Genomic DNA, 13,416 nt, shown 5'->3' with positions numbered 1-13,416 from the left:
CCCAGCCCTCCCCGGGAAAGAGGTCCTGGCGCAGGGCAGGAGGGACGGCACCGAGGGGAGCCTGCACAGCCGCCTCCAGTGCAACTCGCTCCGTGCCAATGGTGCTGTTTTCAGTAGGATACAGGAATAAGTTGAGTTCAAAGCCTGGCAGCCAGCCATTCCCTGAGCGGCTCGGTTGCTCTGTGGGCTGTAGGGGATGGGACACAACCACGTTTCGAGCCAGGAGGTGGGTTACAGCCCTGGCAGTGGGATGCTCTTTTCCCCTCCTGCCAATACACATGAAAAGTCTAAAATGTTAGGATTGGTGGTCAGAGACTTTTGGGGCAAGCTTCCCCAGCCCAGGCACCACCTGGTCCCACAGCTGGCATCCAGCCGAAGGACAGGGAAAGTCCTGGCTGTCAGCGCCATGCCAGCTGACACGCTGGGGGGCGTCCCCTCAGGACCAGCCTTCACCTCTGGGGAACGCAGACCCTTAGATTTCCTCATCACTAGCCTATCCGTTACTTCTTTTCTTTAACCTACTTGGGTGTTGCCCCAGTGCTTCAACCTCCAAACAGGTTTCTCTCTGGTCAGCCCCACGTTCATCGATGAACTCCGGCGGTGACCCACTGAAGCACCGGGACACCCGGGGCCGGGCTGTACAGCACCGCTGGGCCCAGGTGGGTAGGGAGAGCCCTGCCATGCTCAGGACCCCAGGGAGGCATCCTCAATGCTGGGCCTCAGCGGGCAGCAGCATGGGAGCCTGGGTGAGGAGGGAAAGACCATCACGATGTGTCTGTGGAGGGGAGGCCTCCATTCCCCTCCTCTCGCCAGAGCCGCGCCAGCCCTGCAGTGTGCTGACGACCGAGTCTGAAGCTGCCAAAGCAAAGGAAGGAACCCACTGCAGTTTTATTTTTCCTTAGATAAATTTATTATATAGAATATATTACAGTCAGAGTTGTCAGCTTTTAATCGAAAGATAACAAGTTATTGCAGTTTTTACCCAGTGAAACTACCAGTGAAAGGAGACCTTTCTAGAAAGCTGTCTTGTCTTTTTAAAAAAAGAGGGAAAAAACCCCCACCCGGACAGAAAATACACATGTAGGTTGCGCTTCGTGCCCACTGGCACCCAGCTGGGCGGGTGGGCGAGCATCTGTGTGGACAGGGCAGCGTGAGGTGTAGAAGCGGCGATGGGCACGACACTATGGGGAGGGAGGCAGGCCTGGGTGCTAGCGAGGTCGGCTTCCTAGGCACAATGCTTCTGCTCCAGCGTCATTGATTTTAAATCGGGAAATGAAAATGCGGTGGGGAGGAAGGAGGGCGTCGGCTTTTGCCTGCGCGTCGCCAGCTGGGGCCCTCAGCCTCGCCTCAGCTCGTGCAGCTTGTGTGCGACGCGCTCCAGCTCAGCCTCGATGGCGGCCAGGCTCTCCAGCTCCTGGTCCTGCAACGAAAGCCCAGGATGTGTCAGCGGCTCTGCGTGGGCAGCCCTCACCCACCCCAGACCTACAGCAAACCTTGCCTGGGGGTAGCTGTCAGCGTGGGATGGGCACAGCTACATCTCACCCCCTCCCCTCAGCCCATTTCTGCATTTGCACCTCTGGACAGAGGCTTGTGTGCAACACTAATTAGTCCTGTCTTAATGTTAAATTGCTGGTGATGAGGACAAGACACGCAGCCACCGGCCTTCCCCAGCCCCACTGCCAGGCAGCGCAGCCCCCAGTGGGTCTGTCTCTCCCCTCCAGTGCGTGGGGCTGGAGGAAGGTAGCTGCTGGGGACCTGGTGCTGGCGTGGCTGCTGCCAAATGACACTGGGTGCCTACAGCAAGTGCAGCATGTGACCCGCTCAGGAAGGTGACGGTGGTGTCCCTGCTCCCCATGCTGTGCTGAGTGTCCACACGTGCCCCAGTACTGGAAGAGGGTTTTCTGTTTCTGCTCGCCCAGCACAGCAGCAGGCTCTGCAGGAGCAAACTAAGTGCTTTCTCTGCCCACGCTGGCCAAGCCACACGGCCACATGTCCCCAGAGCTGGGAGAGGCGACGGGGTGGCAGCTGTTGTGGCAGAGCCAGAGCCTGTGCCTTCCCCTCCCTCACTGCCAGGTGCCCGGTCTGACACCTCCTCACTGTCTACCAGAGGCCCTGATCTAGTTTTTAAAGAAAACACCCCAAAAAGTCTTATTGCAGCTGTAAACATGGCCGTTTCACAGCCTCACCAAACTCCTTCCCACTCCTCGCTCAGACGCTGAGCCCACTGCCTTGAGGCGCACCCCGGAGCTGCTGAGAGGGGTGGGTGGGCAGCAGCCTTCCTGGGGGAGAGACCTGGGCAGTGGTGAGGATGCAGCTGGGGCAGGCCCACTGCCTCCCTGCTCAGAGCCGAGACATTTGGCTTTGTTTTGAACCCACATGACTGGAGATGCCCCATCAGCAGGGGATGCTGGTGGGCAACGTTTTGGTGTGTAACTAAGGCAAGAGGGGTGGTGTTCTGGAGGTAACAGAGCTGCAGCAAACTGCCTTCACTCACCCGCTGCCCCAGCCTGCTCCCAGGCAACCGATTGTGATTTGTCCCGGAGCAAAAACCCAGAGAGCTATCCCAAATAAACATCAAAGCCTGGAGCGGGGCCTCAGCACAAAGGCAAAACCATTGCTCCTGACTGCCTGGGAAGTGCTAAGCTCCCACACAGCATCACGTGAGGTATCAGGGAAGGAGGCCTCTGACTTTGGGGGCCTGATTCAGCTGTATCCACACCTCTGTCAACCATTTCCACTCCAACCCCATAGCTCTCACCACGGCTGCCCCCCTGGTTTACCTCTGTGGAAGGTCTGACACTACTCACTCTGTCCCTGAACCAAGGAATGCCTTCCCTTTGACTCGGAGGGGCTTTGGGACACAAGATTCACGCCCAGGCTTCGGATATAGCTCTGGTCACCATGTCCAGCACAGACCAACGTCAAGGTCCTGTCTCATTTTTAAGACTCTTGGGGGCAGGGGATGTTTTTGCAGTAGTCGCTAAAACAAGTAAATGCAAAGGCAGCCAGATGCAAATCTCAGTAACACCTAGGGCCAAATAAAGGGTCGCCAAGCATGTCCTTAATGTCACAGAGAACCGCTGCTGGCTGCATAATGCCAAGGTGCCATCCACATAGAATCATAGAATCTCCATCTCCAAGCATACTTTGGCTTCCCAAGTAATAGCAGGACAGGATTTATTCTTAAGCCTATGTACACCAACCTCCGTTCTCCTGTTAGCGCTGCCTTCCTCGTCCTTCTTTTCTTCAGGCATGGGAGCAAGCGGGAAGCCTTCACTGCTGTCTTCCTTTGAGTGATGCTTCCATGACCTTCTCACATCTTCCTCTGGACTACTGAAGTCATACTTGCGGGACCTGAATGCCATTTTCATGGACCTGTCTGGGTCTTCCCCACTTTCGTTTTCCTCCATGCGCTTCTTTGATGTCAGCTGCTTGGCCAGCTCATCCATTTTGTTCCACCTCTTGGAAGGTTCCCACTCCCTGGAGGACTCCTCCTCCACCTCCTCGCTTTTGGCAACCCTGGCCTGGAAAGTGTCCTCCTGCATCCCCTCATTCTCCAGCTGATGCCTTCCTCCTCTCAGTGCCCGGGGCTGCTCTTCTTCCTCCTCCTCCTCCTCCTCCTCCTCCTCAGAACTTTGCGCATCTTTGCCAAATCCCAGAGCATCGTCATTATCTGAAAGACCATTAAACACAACAGTGAGTCCAAGTGTTAACCTGGTTATGCTCTACCTCCAAAGTGAGCTTTCAGAGGTGATGAAAGGTGGGTTTCCTGACTTATGCCCATTTCCCCAGGATTCTAGAAATACCCATTCTCACGTCACCCTGTCAGTAACAGGGCTTGGAGGCAGCAGTCAAAAAAGCACGTAGGAAGATCAAGAAATTAGTTGCCTCCAGGTACTATGAAAACCGAGCAGTCCGCAGCAGGGTAGCTGCTGGGCCTGTGTTTCCCACTCTGCGTGCGCCCACATGGTCAGGTGGTTGTGGGGGCATCTGGGTGGCTGTTGGCAAGAGTGTTGCTGTAAACCCAGTAAGCACCTGCCTGAACTTTTAGGCTTTAAAGCCTCTTATCCGTCTGTCCCAGTGCTCTCAGCTCACCCCAGGTAGGTATCTGTGCAGTCGTCTGGGGTACTTACTGTCGTCTCCCTGCATCTCCTCAGCCTCCTCGTCCTCCTCAGCCAAATCAAGTGACCTCTCTGCTTCGGTAGGGTCCTCCTCTGCAGCTTCATCTCCTCTGTCATCCTCCCGCTCCACACGCTCTCCTGCTGCCTCCTTACTGTGCTCCTGGCCCTGTCTCGATGGCTGCTCTCCCTCATCCTCGAGCTCCAGGCTGTCCCTGGGGCCTCTGGGCTGCTCCTCTTCATCCACTTGCTGCTGCCGCTCACCTTCGATGAAGTCTTTGCTGATGTGGTTGTCCAAAGCTTTGTCTCGCCAGGCATCCTCTGCTACTCCGATCTCATTGCTCTCCCTTTCCTCCTCGTCCTCCTTCTCTCCAGAGTCAGCATCCTGTGGCCTGGGCTCCCTTCCCTCCAGGCTGTTTTTCCCCTCCTCCCTTGAATCTTCCTTTTGCTGGGTTTTCTGTGCCGCCAGGTCAACCAGGGACCCTGTGGGCTGCTCCTCATCAGGGCGCTCCCCTGCGGCATCTGCAGAGGGAGGAGCAAGAAGCATCACCTCTCCTGAGAGCTCATTTCACAACCAGCCAAGCTCATGCTGTTCTTGGGGAGCTTCAGCCCCACTCGGCAATCTGCTTAACCAGCCCAGGGATACTTTCACAGGTCACTTCAACATATGCTTGTGTTGAAGCAAGCCAGTGACCTCCCTGGTGCCTGCTGTCCTGGAAAGACTCGCCAGGCTGAAGGTAGATGTGTGCCAAAGTGTTTTGCTGTGGCACAGTCCTCATCACCGTTTTGAGATGCCAGTAACAAATGTCCCATGTGAAACCAGCTCGCACAGAAAACGAAAGAGTTTAGGAGCATCATACGGCTGTTGCAGAGCTCTCCCTGCTCCAGGTGCTATGCTGACATTGCATCCTTATTTCTCCCACCGGGTTGAAGAGGGAGCCAGCACTGTCTGGGGGTGAGCAGGGCCGGGGGGCAAGCTCTGCTTCTGCAAACAGCTACTCAGCAGGAGCTAAATATGGGCTGGGTATTTGCTCTTGCTCATGCAGAGACCAGCATCTTTTAACATAATTAGCCATAGAAATCACTTTAAAAAGGAAAGATGAGGAGGAGGGGACTAAAGAGCGGTGGGAAAAGCCAGATGGGTATGGAAAGGCGAGGGCAGCCCGAAGCAGGGCTGAGGAGCGTGCTGGAGTGAGGGGATGCAGAGAGCAGGTCACGCCAGGCTGCATGCCGGCCAGGGAGGCACTGCACTGGTGTTACTGGGCTGCCGACAGACTCGAATAGCCCAACATGCTCTACTTCATCCTCATGCAGTCTCCACGCTGCTGGAGCAAGAGGGTTGGGTCTCCCTTAGTGGTAGGGAGAGCCAGAGCCACCCTTCCTCTGTTGGCTTTTGGCCCCGCTGGCTTCAGCAGCAGCCCCAGGGGTATTGCTCCTCATTGTTTTGGGCAGCTTCAGACTGACGCTGCGGCATCACCGCGCTGCCATGGCTCAGCCACATGCCCCAGGGCCCATGAGAGTCCCTCTGCAGGGTGCTGCTGCTGGATGAGAAAGCATCTCACCCCACATTGGCATTGTGTCTTCCTGATGTGGAAAAGCGAAGGGGCCAAACCCTCCTTTCTGCTGCACTGCCTGACTCTAACCAGGCCATAGAAACCTAGTGACGAGGGAAATCCCAGCCGAATGTGGTCTTCCCAGGATGCAGGTGTTTTGTATGGGGACTGTGTGTATCCCAGATTCAATGTTCCCTTCACACACCTGTAACCTACTATCTTGGATGCCTGGAAACAAGGGTGGCAGGAGCAGACCCAGATTGCTCTTGCCTACACCACTGAGTCTTTCAGGAAGGGATTTCCCTGGCTGTGACTCATTTTAAGCCTTAGGAGCGAGTGATGGCGTTCACCGCAGGGTGGAAAAGATCAGTGTCAGTTTAGTAACTTGACCGTCACTGGTTACTACAGCTCAGAAATGACGTTTTAAGCTGGTAAATAAGAGCAAAGCAAACACGGGGTTGCTTGTGTGTGTCAATGGCAGCATCAAAGAAGATGCCTAAATGAGAAGCAGATGGACATATCAAGGCTGTTAGAAAGAACATCCTTGTTTACAGCCTGACCTGGATTTCCTTGGGGGGAGGCTGACACTGACCTCTCTGCTTGTTCTTGTCGTTCTGACTTTCAAGGACTTCAGAAAGTTCATCTTCAAAACCACTGTTTTTCTTCTGCTGCTGAGTTCTCTCATTGGCACCTATGTCAAGTAATAAAAAGTAGGAAAAGACAACAGCCCCTCCTGTGTTTCAGAAAGAAGAGGTAGGAGAATAGTTCTGTGCCCTTTATAATTCTATGTGTATTTTCTAAAATGGACAAATCTGCCAAGGGGGAGCTATGAGCAGAATTGAGACTAGAGAATATGTGAATCAACTGCAGTAACAAAGCCACCATCAAAAACATCATCTGCAGTAAAGAAAAAAGTCTTTAAACAAACAGAGAAGCAGGGTTGCTAGGAAAATTAATGTTGATGGAGAGCTAGGGAATAAGAGAGGCTGAACTGCAGCATATTGAGGCCAACAAAAGACTTCAGCATCAGAGTACTGAAGGATAAAAATTGCCTCCTGCCAGCTGCTGCTCACATATGTCTGTCGAGGTGAGCCCTGAGAGACCCTGTGCTCTCTGGCCTGGTCATGGGGGCCCCTCTCCCCAGGGCACTGCTCTCCTGATGCTCCCTGTGAGGGAGAAGTAGTATTCACTTCCACTCCGAGGATAGTCCGGCGTTCCAAGGCTCCACACCTTGGCCCCTGGGATTATAGAGCCAGCTTGACAAAAGCAACACACTGAAGGAAGGTGTCTGAAGGCAGCACAAGCAGGAGGTCAGAACACAGCTGTCCTGGCAACCAGCACTCCCCAGGCAGTCCTATCCCAACGGGATTGGCAACCAACTGAGCTCTGACTAACCCAGCTCACACCATGCTTCTATGCCTTCATGCAAAGGCAAGAGCCAACACTGCCAGCCAGGTCTTCTCCATCCCTACAAGGGACGGAGCTGGACGGTAGGAGCTCTCCACCTGGACCAAGACCAGCTGCAGCCAGCACAGAGGGCCCCCAGTAAACACTTTTGCCTTTCCCTTGGGCTATGTGACTCTCCCATCCCCAGTGCCTGTGATTTGTAGAGCAGAACTCATGTTACCCCAGGACAAAACAGTGTGACAGGCTCAAGGCAAGGAAGGAACGGAGCAAGATGCATCTCTGTGAAATGGGTCCCTTCATGTGGACTCCACGCTGGAGTAGGGCACAGCCTGTCTGACAGCTGAGCACTCCCCATCCCAACTCTGGCTTGCCTAGGCAGCCGCATCCCAGCACACTGAGGAGCTTCAAGTTTCGTTCTTCTGGATCATCTGTGGAGCTTCTCTGGGATCACTGCCTGGCTGGCCCCTCCATCAGTGACATTTGGGCAGTGACCAAACTCTTGCTTTGGGAGCTGCATGGAGCTCTCTCCTAATCTTGACTTCCTGAATTTTCCCTTTCCCTTCTCCCTGTGGTCTCTGTGGCTTCCCTGCTCTGAAAGCAGTCTGGTGGCACTGTCTCCCATCCATCCTTGGCAGACATGTCACACAGGAGCAGGCAGAGGGATGCCCTGCTGTGGGAGGACTGCTGGCTGGCTTACCCCAGGGAGAAGGAGAAGGGAAGGCTGGGAACTGATCTCCCTGCAGCCTCGGGAGAGCCCTGCTGTAGTCTCAACCGGGCCACCCGGGCAGAACGACCTGCATTGGCTTTGAAGTAGCCTTGCCTTGGACCTGCAGAGCGGCTCTGGGGACCAGGGCACCTGAGAATCACACTTTTCCCCCATGCACACCCCTTTGCACAGCTCTGTGCTGCTGCTGCTCCCACACTGACCCGCAGTGAGCAGCCTGCACCTCTCCAAACCAAAGAAACTTGCATTCAGCCTAAGGAAAGCAACAGGAAAATTGCCATTAGCTCAAGGATGCTTTCACTGAGGTCTTTCAGCTACAAGTCCCACCTGATGCTTGGTAAGGCTTACCTTCTGCAACACATGGGTTTTGTGCTAGACTCCAGCTGCATATAAAGTGAAGGTTCTCCTGTCTTCCATTCTTTTTTGGGAGCTGGTGATTTTTTGTTGAATTAAATCACAGTAATTTCCTTTCAGGATTCTCCCACCCCAAAAAGCCTATGCTGTACATCACCAGCAAGTTACATTGACAGTCATTTAAATCATTGGATGCATTTTGGAGTTGTTATAAGCAAGATTCCTGCCCCCACTCACTCGGTCTCTACTGGAAGTCCAGGAACTCTATTTCCTAGGGCACGTTTATATGATGTCAAATTAATGTAAAATACAAAAAAGCCCAAACAACAAAACTGTGCAAGAGGCTACAACAGACGAAACCCCTCTTCCCAAATAACTGTAGGGACACTGTACCTTGAGCAGCGATTTCCTGAAGTTCCTTCAATAAATTTTGGTGGCGAAGGATAGAAATGATTCGTTCATCTGCAACAGGGGAGACTTGGTACAGAAAGTGGTCAAAGACAACCTCCTCCCACCTCCAGGATACAAAAAAGAACCCCAGGTGCCACTTCCCTCTTTGATTACTCTTTTCTGTCCCCTGGCCTAATTTGCTGCCACGTCTCTTAACCATGTCATTAAGACAACAGGAAGGTCCCATGAAAACCAGGCAGCTCATGTCACCCAGTGCCTCGCCTGGCCATGGTACCAGTGCGATGCATGGCCGGGGCCCAGCAGCAGCTTCATCCCTGGGGGCTGGTGCAGCCCAGTGGGGTGACCATGTGGAGAGTGAGTGTGTTGGGGACCCCTTGTCAGGTGCTAGAACATGTGTCAGAGCAGGACCAGCCCCTGCTTGTGTCTCTGCCAGCTCTGCTCTTGCTGATAACCAGCACTAAATCGGAGCATGTACCTCCTCTGAGTGTTTCTAGGCATTCGTCGCTGATTGGCAGGGGGTTTGGCTTTGATAAAGTGTCAGAGATGACCTCCACAATGCACTTCATCACCTAGAAAGAGACAAAAATATAAATTAAAGCACTGCTTTTTTAAATTTCTTTCTTTCCTGAATCTATTTGGTACCAAGGCTGAAATACAGCAGATGACGGCACACATCTTGCTTTGCTGGCTGAGCCAGAACTGAATGTTCAGTTCCTGTTTTATCGAACGCGGGAACAGAAGGTACCTCCCAAAACTGAGAAGTGAGCAAATGACACATGGAAACGGAAAGAGCTTTTTCAACATGATGCACACTTCAGCTGAGGATGTCACAACTCCAGCTCAATCCAGAGGGTGGGCACATCAGGAGATTATAGGAGATCTGGATATATACATAAAGAGCCCCAAATCATCCTCTTTTAAGTCAATATAGCTCATAAAAGGGCTCAGTGGCAGGTCATAGAGAGCAACAAGTGATCAAGCTCTTCTGTAAGTGACCTTGTAATCTTGCAAGCTATTCAAGCCCTGAGGAGGGCACCCTGATTAGACTGCAGCCAGGCGTGGAGGGTGACATGAGACAAATTGTACTTCAAGCAGTGGTGAGAAATACTGCTCTCAAGCCCTAGAGAAGGACACTCTGGAGAGGTGTTTAACCTTGTGTTTGAGTGTTCAGGCTACCTATAAGACTCGAAGAGCTGCACATGGAGACAGGTCATTTGAAATCAAGGAAGTTCCCACGTTTTCCTCCAAAGCTTTTACAACAGCTTGAAGCAGCTTCCCAGACAGGATGACCTCTGGGCCTGCCCTTTCCAGCAGCCTTTTATTTGGTGTAAAACGAGAAGCATTATATATCTAGTTTGTCACCTGTACTGAGATGGCAGGCCTAGCCCTTCACCCATGTGACAACAGCCCTGCTGACCCCACAGGCATCACCCAGGGTTGTATGTGTGGTAGGAGAATCAAAGCCAGAAATGCAAAGGCAACGTGGCACCTCTGCCAGAGGCGAAGGCATCCTCGCCACACTGACACCCACTGCCAGGAGCCCTGGTGTGTGGTCATGGTAGACCCAAGTGGTCACACAGGAGAGAAAGCAGCATTCACTACAGTCTGGTGTCGGTTAGTAGGAATCAGGCTGCCCAGTTCAAAAGAATGGTTATTTATAAAGTAGCCCAGAAAGAATGCAGGGCTCACAACTGCCTGTGGAAAAGACAGCCTAAATTGAAAAAAAAGGATGCAGGTAAGCCTTGGGGGCTGGGGGTGGGGGTAGGGGGGTAGTGGAATCACTCATTAAACCTCTTTCTCGTGATAATTTCTGCAGGCGGTCCTAAGAACCCCGACCTCCTTCATGAGGTGCCATTCTTAGGAGAGCAGAGACCGCAGCTGCTGTAGAAATTAAACACAAGTCAGCAATTCCTAGTCATCTACAATGTTGCACATTCAAGCAATTGGATATATTGATTGACTAGCTGGAATGGGCAAATTTTCACCCTGCGTAAGGAGAGAATTCTGCTTTTGCGGATCACAGTCATAAAATGCTGAACTCTTCTTAACTACTTACACAGTTTGAGAGGATTGCCTGCTGGATTAAAAATGTAACAGGAAAGATCTAACAAAAAGCAAGCAGGGAAATTTCCCTGGTATCATTCCTCTATACCACAAGCAATCCATTAACATTGATTCTGGATTACTTTCAGTCACTTCACTCTATCATTAAATACAACAAACCCCAGCTTCTGATACTTCCCTCCCACGTTTCCCAATCTCTGAAGCCACTTATTACAGCAGTATTTGATGTAGCTTCAGAAGTAAGGACTTTCTCAGCATGAGAAATAAGCACCTGGCCCAATGAAATACTCCATACAATCTTTTTGAAGACTTCTAAGCTGATTTAAGGTCTTTGTCTGAACACAAAGGAACACATCAGTCACCACAGAAATACAACCAGCTCTGAGGAGGAACTTTGTAACATAATGAAATGATGAGTGCAGTCATTCCACAGCACTCTCCTTGACTTTTTGTAAGAGGAAGTCTTGCAGAGTGAGGCTTTACAAGGTCATGAAGTAACAGCCTGCATCAGGAAATTAAGGAGATCCTTTCCAAGTAAATGTAATTAATGCTGTGCAGAAACTCAGGCTGGAATTTTACCATAGCTATCCTTTAACTGTGAGTGTGTAACTAGATCCTTAAGAACTGCTCACGCTGTCCCTACAGAGAAATCTCCAAAGGATCATGTCCTTACAAGGATAGACTTCACCATGTTTGAGCTCATCTATGCTTGGCAAACACCAGATATATTGTAAATGCTTAGGTCGTGTTCAGCTCCCAGTGGAAAGCCCTTGGTGTAAGGGAATTCTGATGAGCTGTCCAGGAAAGACCTTCAGATGCTGACTACCCATTTCACAGCTTTGAGCCACCCACAAATTCTGGTGGTGCAGAGCATGTCTAGAGCAGCATGGTGTGTAGGAAGAGCTGCAGTGCTCACTGCTGTACCCATGTGACGATATCCCTGTCACAGTCTGTCCCATGACACCAGGACTTCCTTCATTGAAAGGCTCTGTCTCAGAGGGCCATTAGGAAAACATCTAAAGGCTCCTTCCAGTTGCAGCAAAAATCATGAGAAAGCTGCGGTCTGATTTTTTTTCTCTTATGTAGGGCCTGTGTCAGAGCAGTACCCAGCCAGGAGGCTTGGGAAACAATCCTCCCTTGGTGGAAGCATTTCCCTGGGCTTGCACCAGCTTCCAAAAAACCTAAATGTGGCTTTCTGCAAAGTGCCATATTTTCCTCATAGAACATATCAGGGAATAGAACTCACAAGAAAAATTGTAGAATTAATGGATTGTCCCACCAAATGCCCAAAGAGCATCCCACACTGGCATGATCAGTTGAAGGGGCAAGCGCATGCCCTGAGTCCCCTTTCTCAGTTAGCAGCACACAGCCTGAATCAGGCACCTCGTGGCCCACAGCTCATGGCTCAGCACCAGCAAGGGCTAAGCAGGCTAAAAGTCTTAAGAGAGCAACAGGTCTCCAGGCCCAGGCACATCTGACAGGAGAGAGGGAGGCATTTCTCATGGCACTTGCCCTGTAGGTAACAACGAGCAGAGACACTGTACAATGGAGCCCGTGGCTGAGAGCAACATGAACATGCTCTCCTCCTCTGCTGCCTGGGGAAAAACATTATGTGGCTAGAAGATAGGAAACAAAGATATTCAAGAAGTAGGGGGTGGGAAAGGGATGGTGTTTCCTTTCCGGACATTAATTTCTGTAGCAGTCTTAATTTGAGCAGTTAGGAGATCAGCTTATCTGAAAAACTAGAGGTATTGCATTATCAGGAAGTGGGGGTAGAGGGGGTGTCTGTTACAGATCAACACAGGCAAGCACACTTATCCAAGCATTAAGGTGCCAAAAGCCCACTGGGAATGCACACACTCATGAAGTGCAGCCTTGAATGGCAGAGAGCTATGACACATATGTATGCTCAGAAGCCTAAAAAAGAAGGCTAGAGAGGTCAGCCAAGTTGCACACTGCTCATAGCCACCCAGACAGGCTGAGTAGTAGCTGAGGACAGATTAGCAATCTGAGAGCAGCCAGTTGCCTATTTTTTTAAGAATATGCATGTTTAAGTAACACATCACACACATGCAAACACAGATGTATATACACCCCCAAGCACACACAGTTCCAACAATGCCCATTCCTGAATCACATCTCCCCCCACTCTCCCCTGAGTCACCTCCTGTTGGGATCTTTGAAAAGCTGAAAGTAGGAGGACTGCAGAGGGTTATACCCAACCTCCATCTCCAGCCTCACCACTCTCTAGACAAGCTTGATTGGTCCCTTTGGTATATCCTGAGGGACTTCCCTCCTGCCCAGGTACCCAGAAGTAGAGGCACAAAGGGTAAACCCTGGGAGGGAGGGAGTGGGGGTGGATGAATCCTGCTGTAGGGATCTCATGCAAATCCTTGCCACTTCCTACAGGTCATTTCAGCAGAGGCAGCCAAAAGCCAGCCAGCTAGAGGGAGGTTAAACATCACATCTGCACTTGCCCCTTCAGCTAAAGGCCCATCCTTACCTTAGTGTCCCCTTTATTCAGGTCGTTTTTCACGGGAAGAGAGATGGCTGTAAAATGAGAGGAGAGCAAAAGAAGAGCTTGTTATTCACCTCCGCTGGGAGACAAGCAGAGAAATCCTAAACTACTAAACATAGGAGAGGAGAAGAGGGTATTCCCGCTGTGGTGGAAGTGATCCGTGGGTGCTGCAGCTGGAAGTGTGCGTTGTGCCTCCCCTCAGCCTTCCCTGGGGAGCGGAGAGGAGGGGAGGGAAGGGTCAGGGGTGGGCGGGGAGGGCACCCTCGC

General features: G+C 51.7%; 1 protein-coding gene across 1 annotated transcript; it reads right to left on the bottom strand.

The window, feature by feature from the left end:
* Nucleotides 1-1,336: 1,336 nt before the first annotated feature.
* Nucleotides 1,337-13,211, bottom strand: CHGA (chromogranin A (parathyroid secretory protein 1); the record flags this gene model as incomplete). Its single annotated transcript, XM_010147305.1, has 7 exons — nucleotides 1,337-1,420; nucleotides 3,204-3,673; nucleotides 4,134-4,640; nucleotides 6,264-6,362; nucleotides 8,550-8,618; nucleotides 9,043-9,136; nucleotides 13,135-13,211. Coding segments are annotated over 7 exons (1,400 nt in total), but the record flags the coding sequence as incomplete, so codon positions are not given.
* Between the last annotated feature and the right edge of the window lie 205 nt (nucleotides 13,212-13,416).

Source organism: Eurypyga helias, unplaced genomic scaffold (assembly GCF_000690775.1).
Source record: "Eurypyga helias isolate BGI_N326 unplaced genomic scaffold, ASM69077v1 scaffold19112, whole genome shotgun sequence".
In the NCBI taxonomy this organism is placed as follows: Eukaryota; Metazoa; Chordata; class Aves; order Eurypygiformes; family Eurypygidae; genus Eurypyga; species Eurypyga helias.
This window is presented reverse-complemented; position numbering and strand designations above follow the sequence as displayed.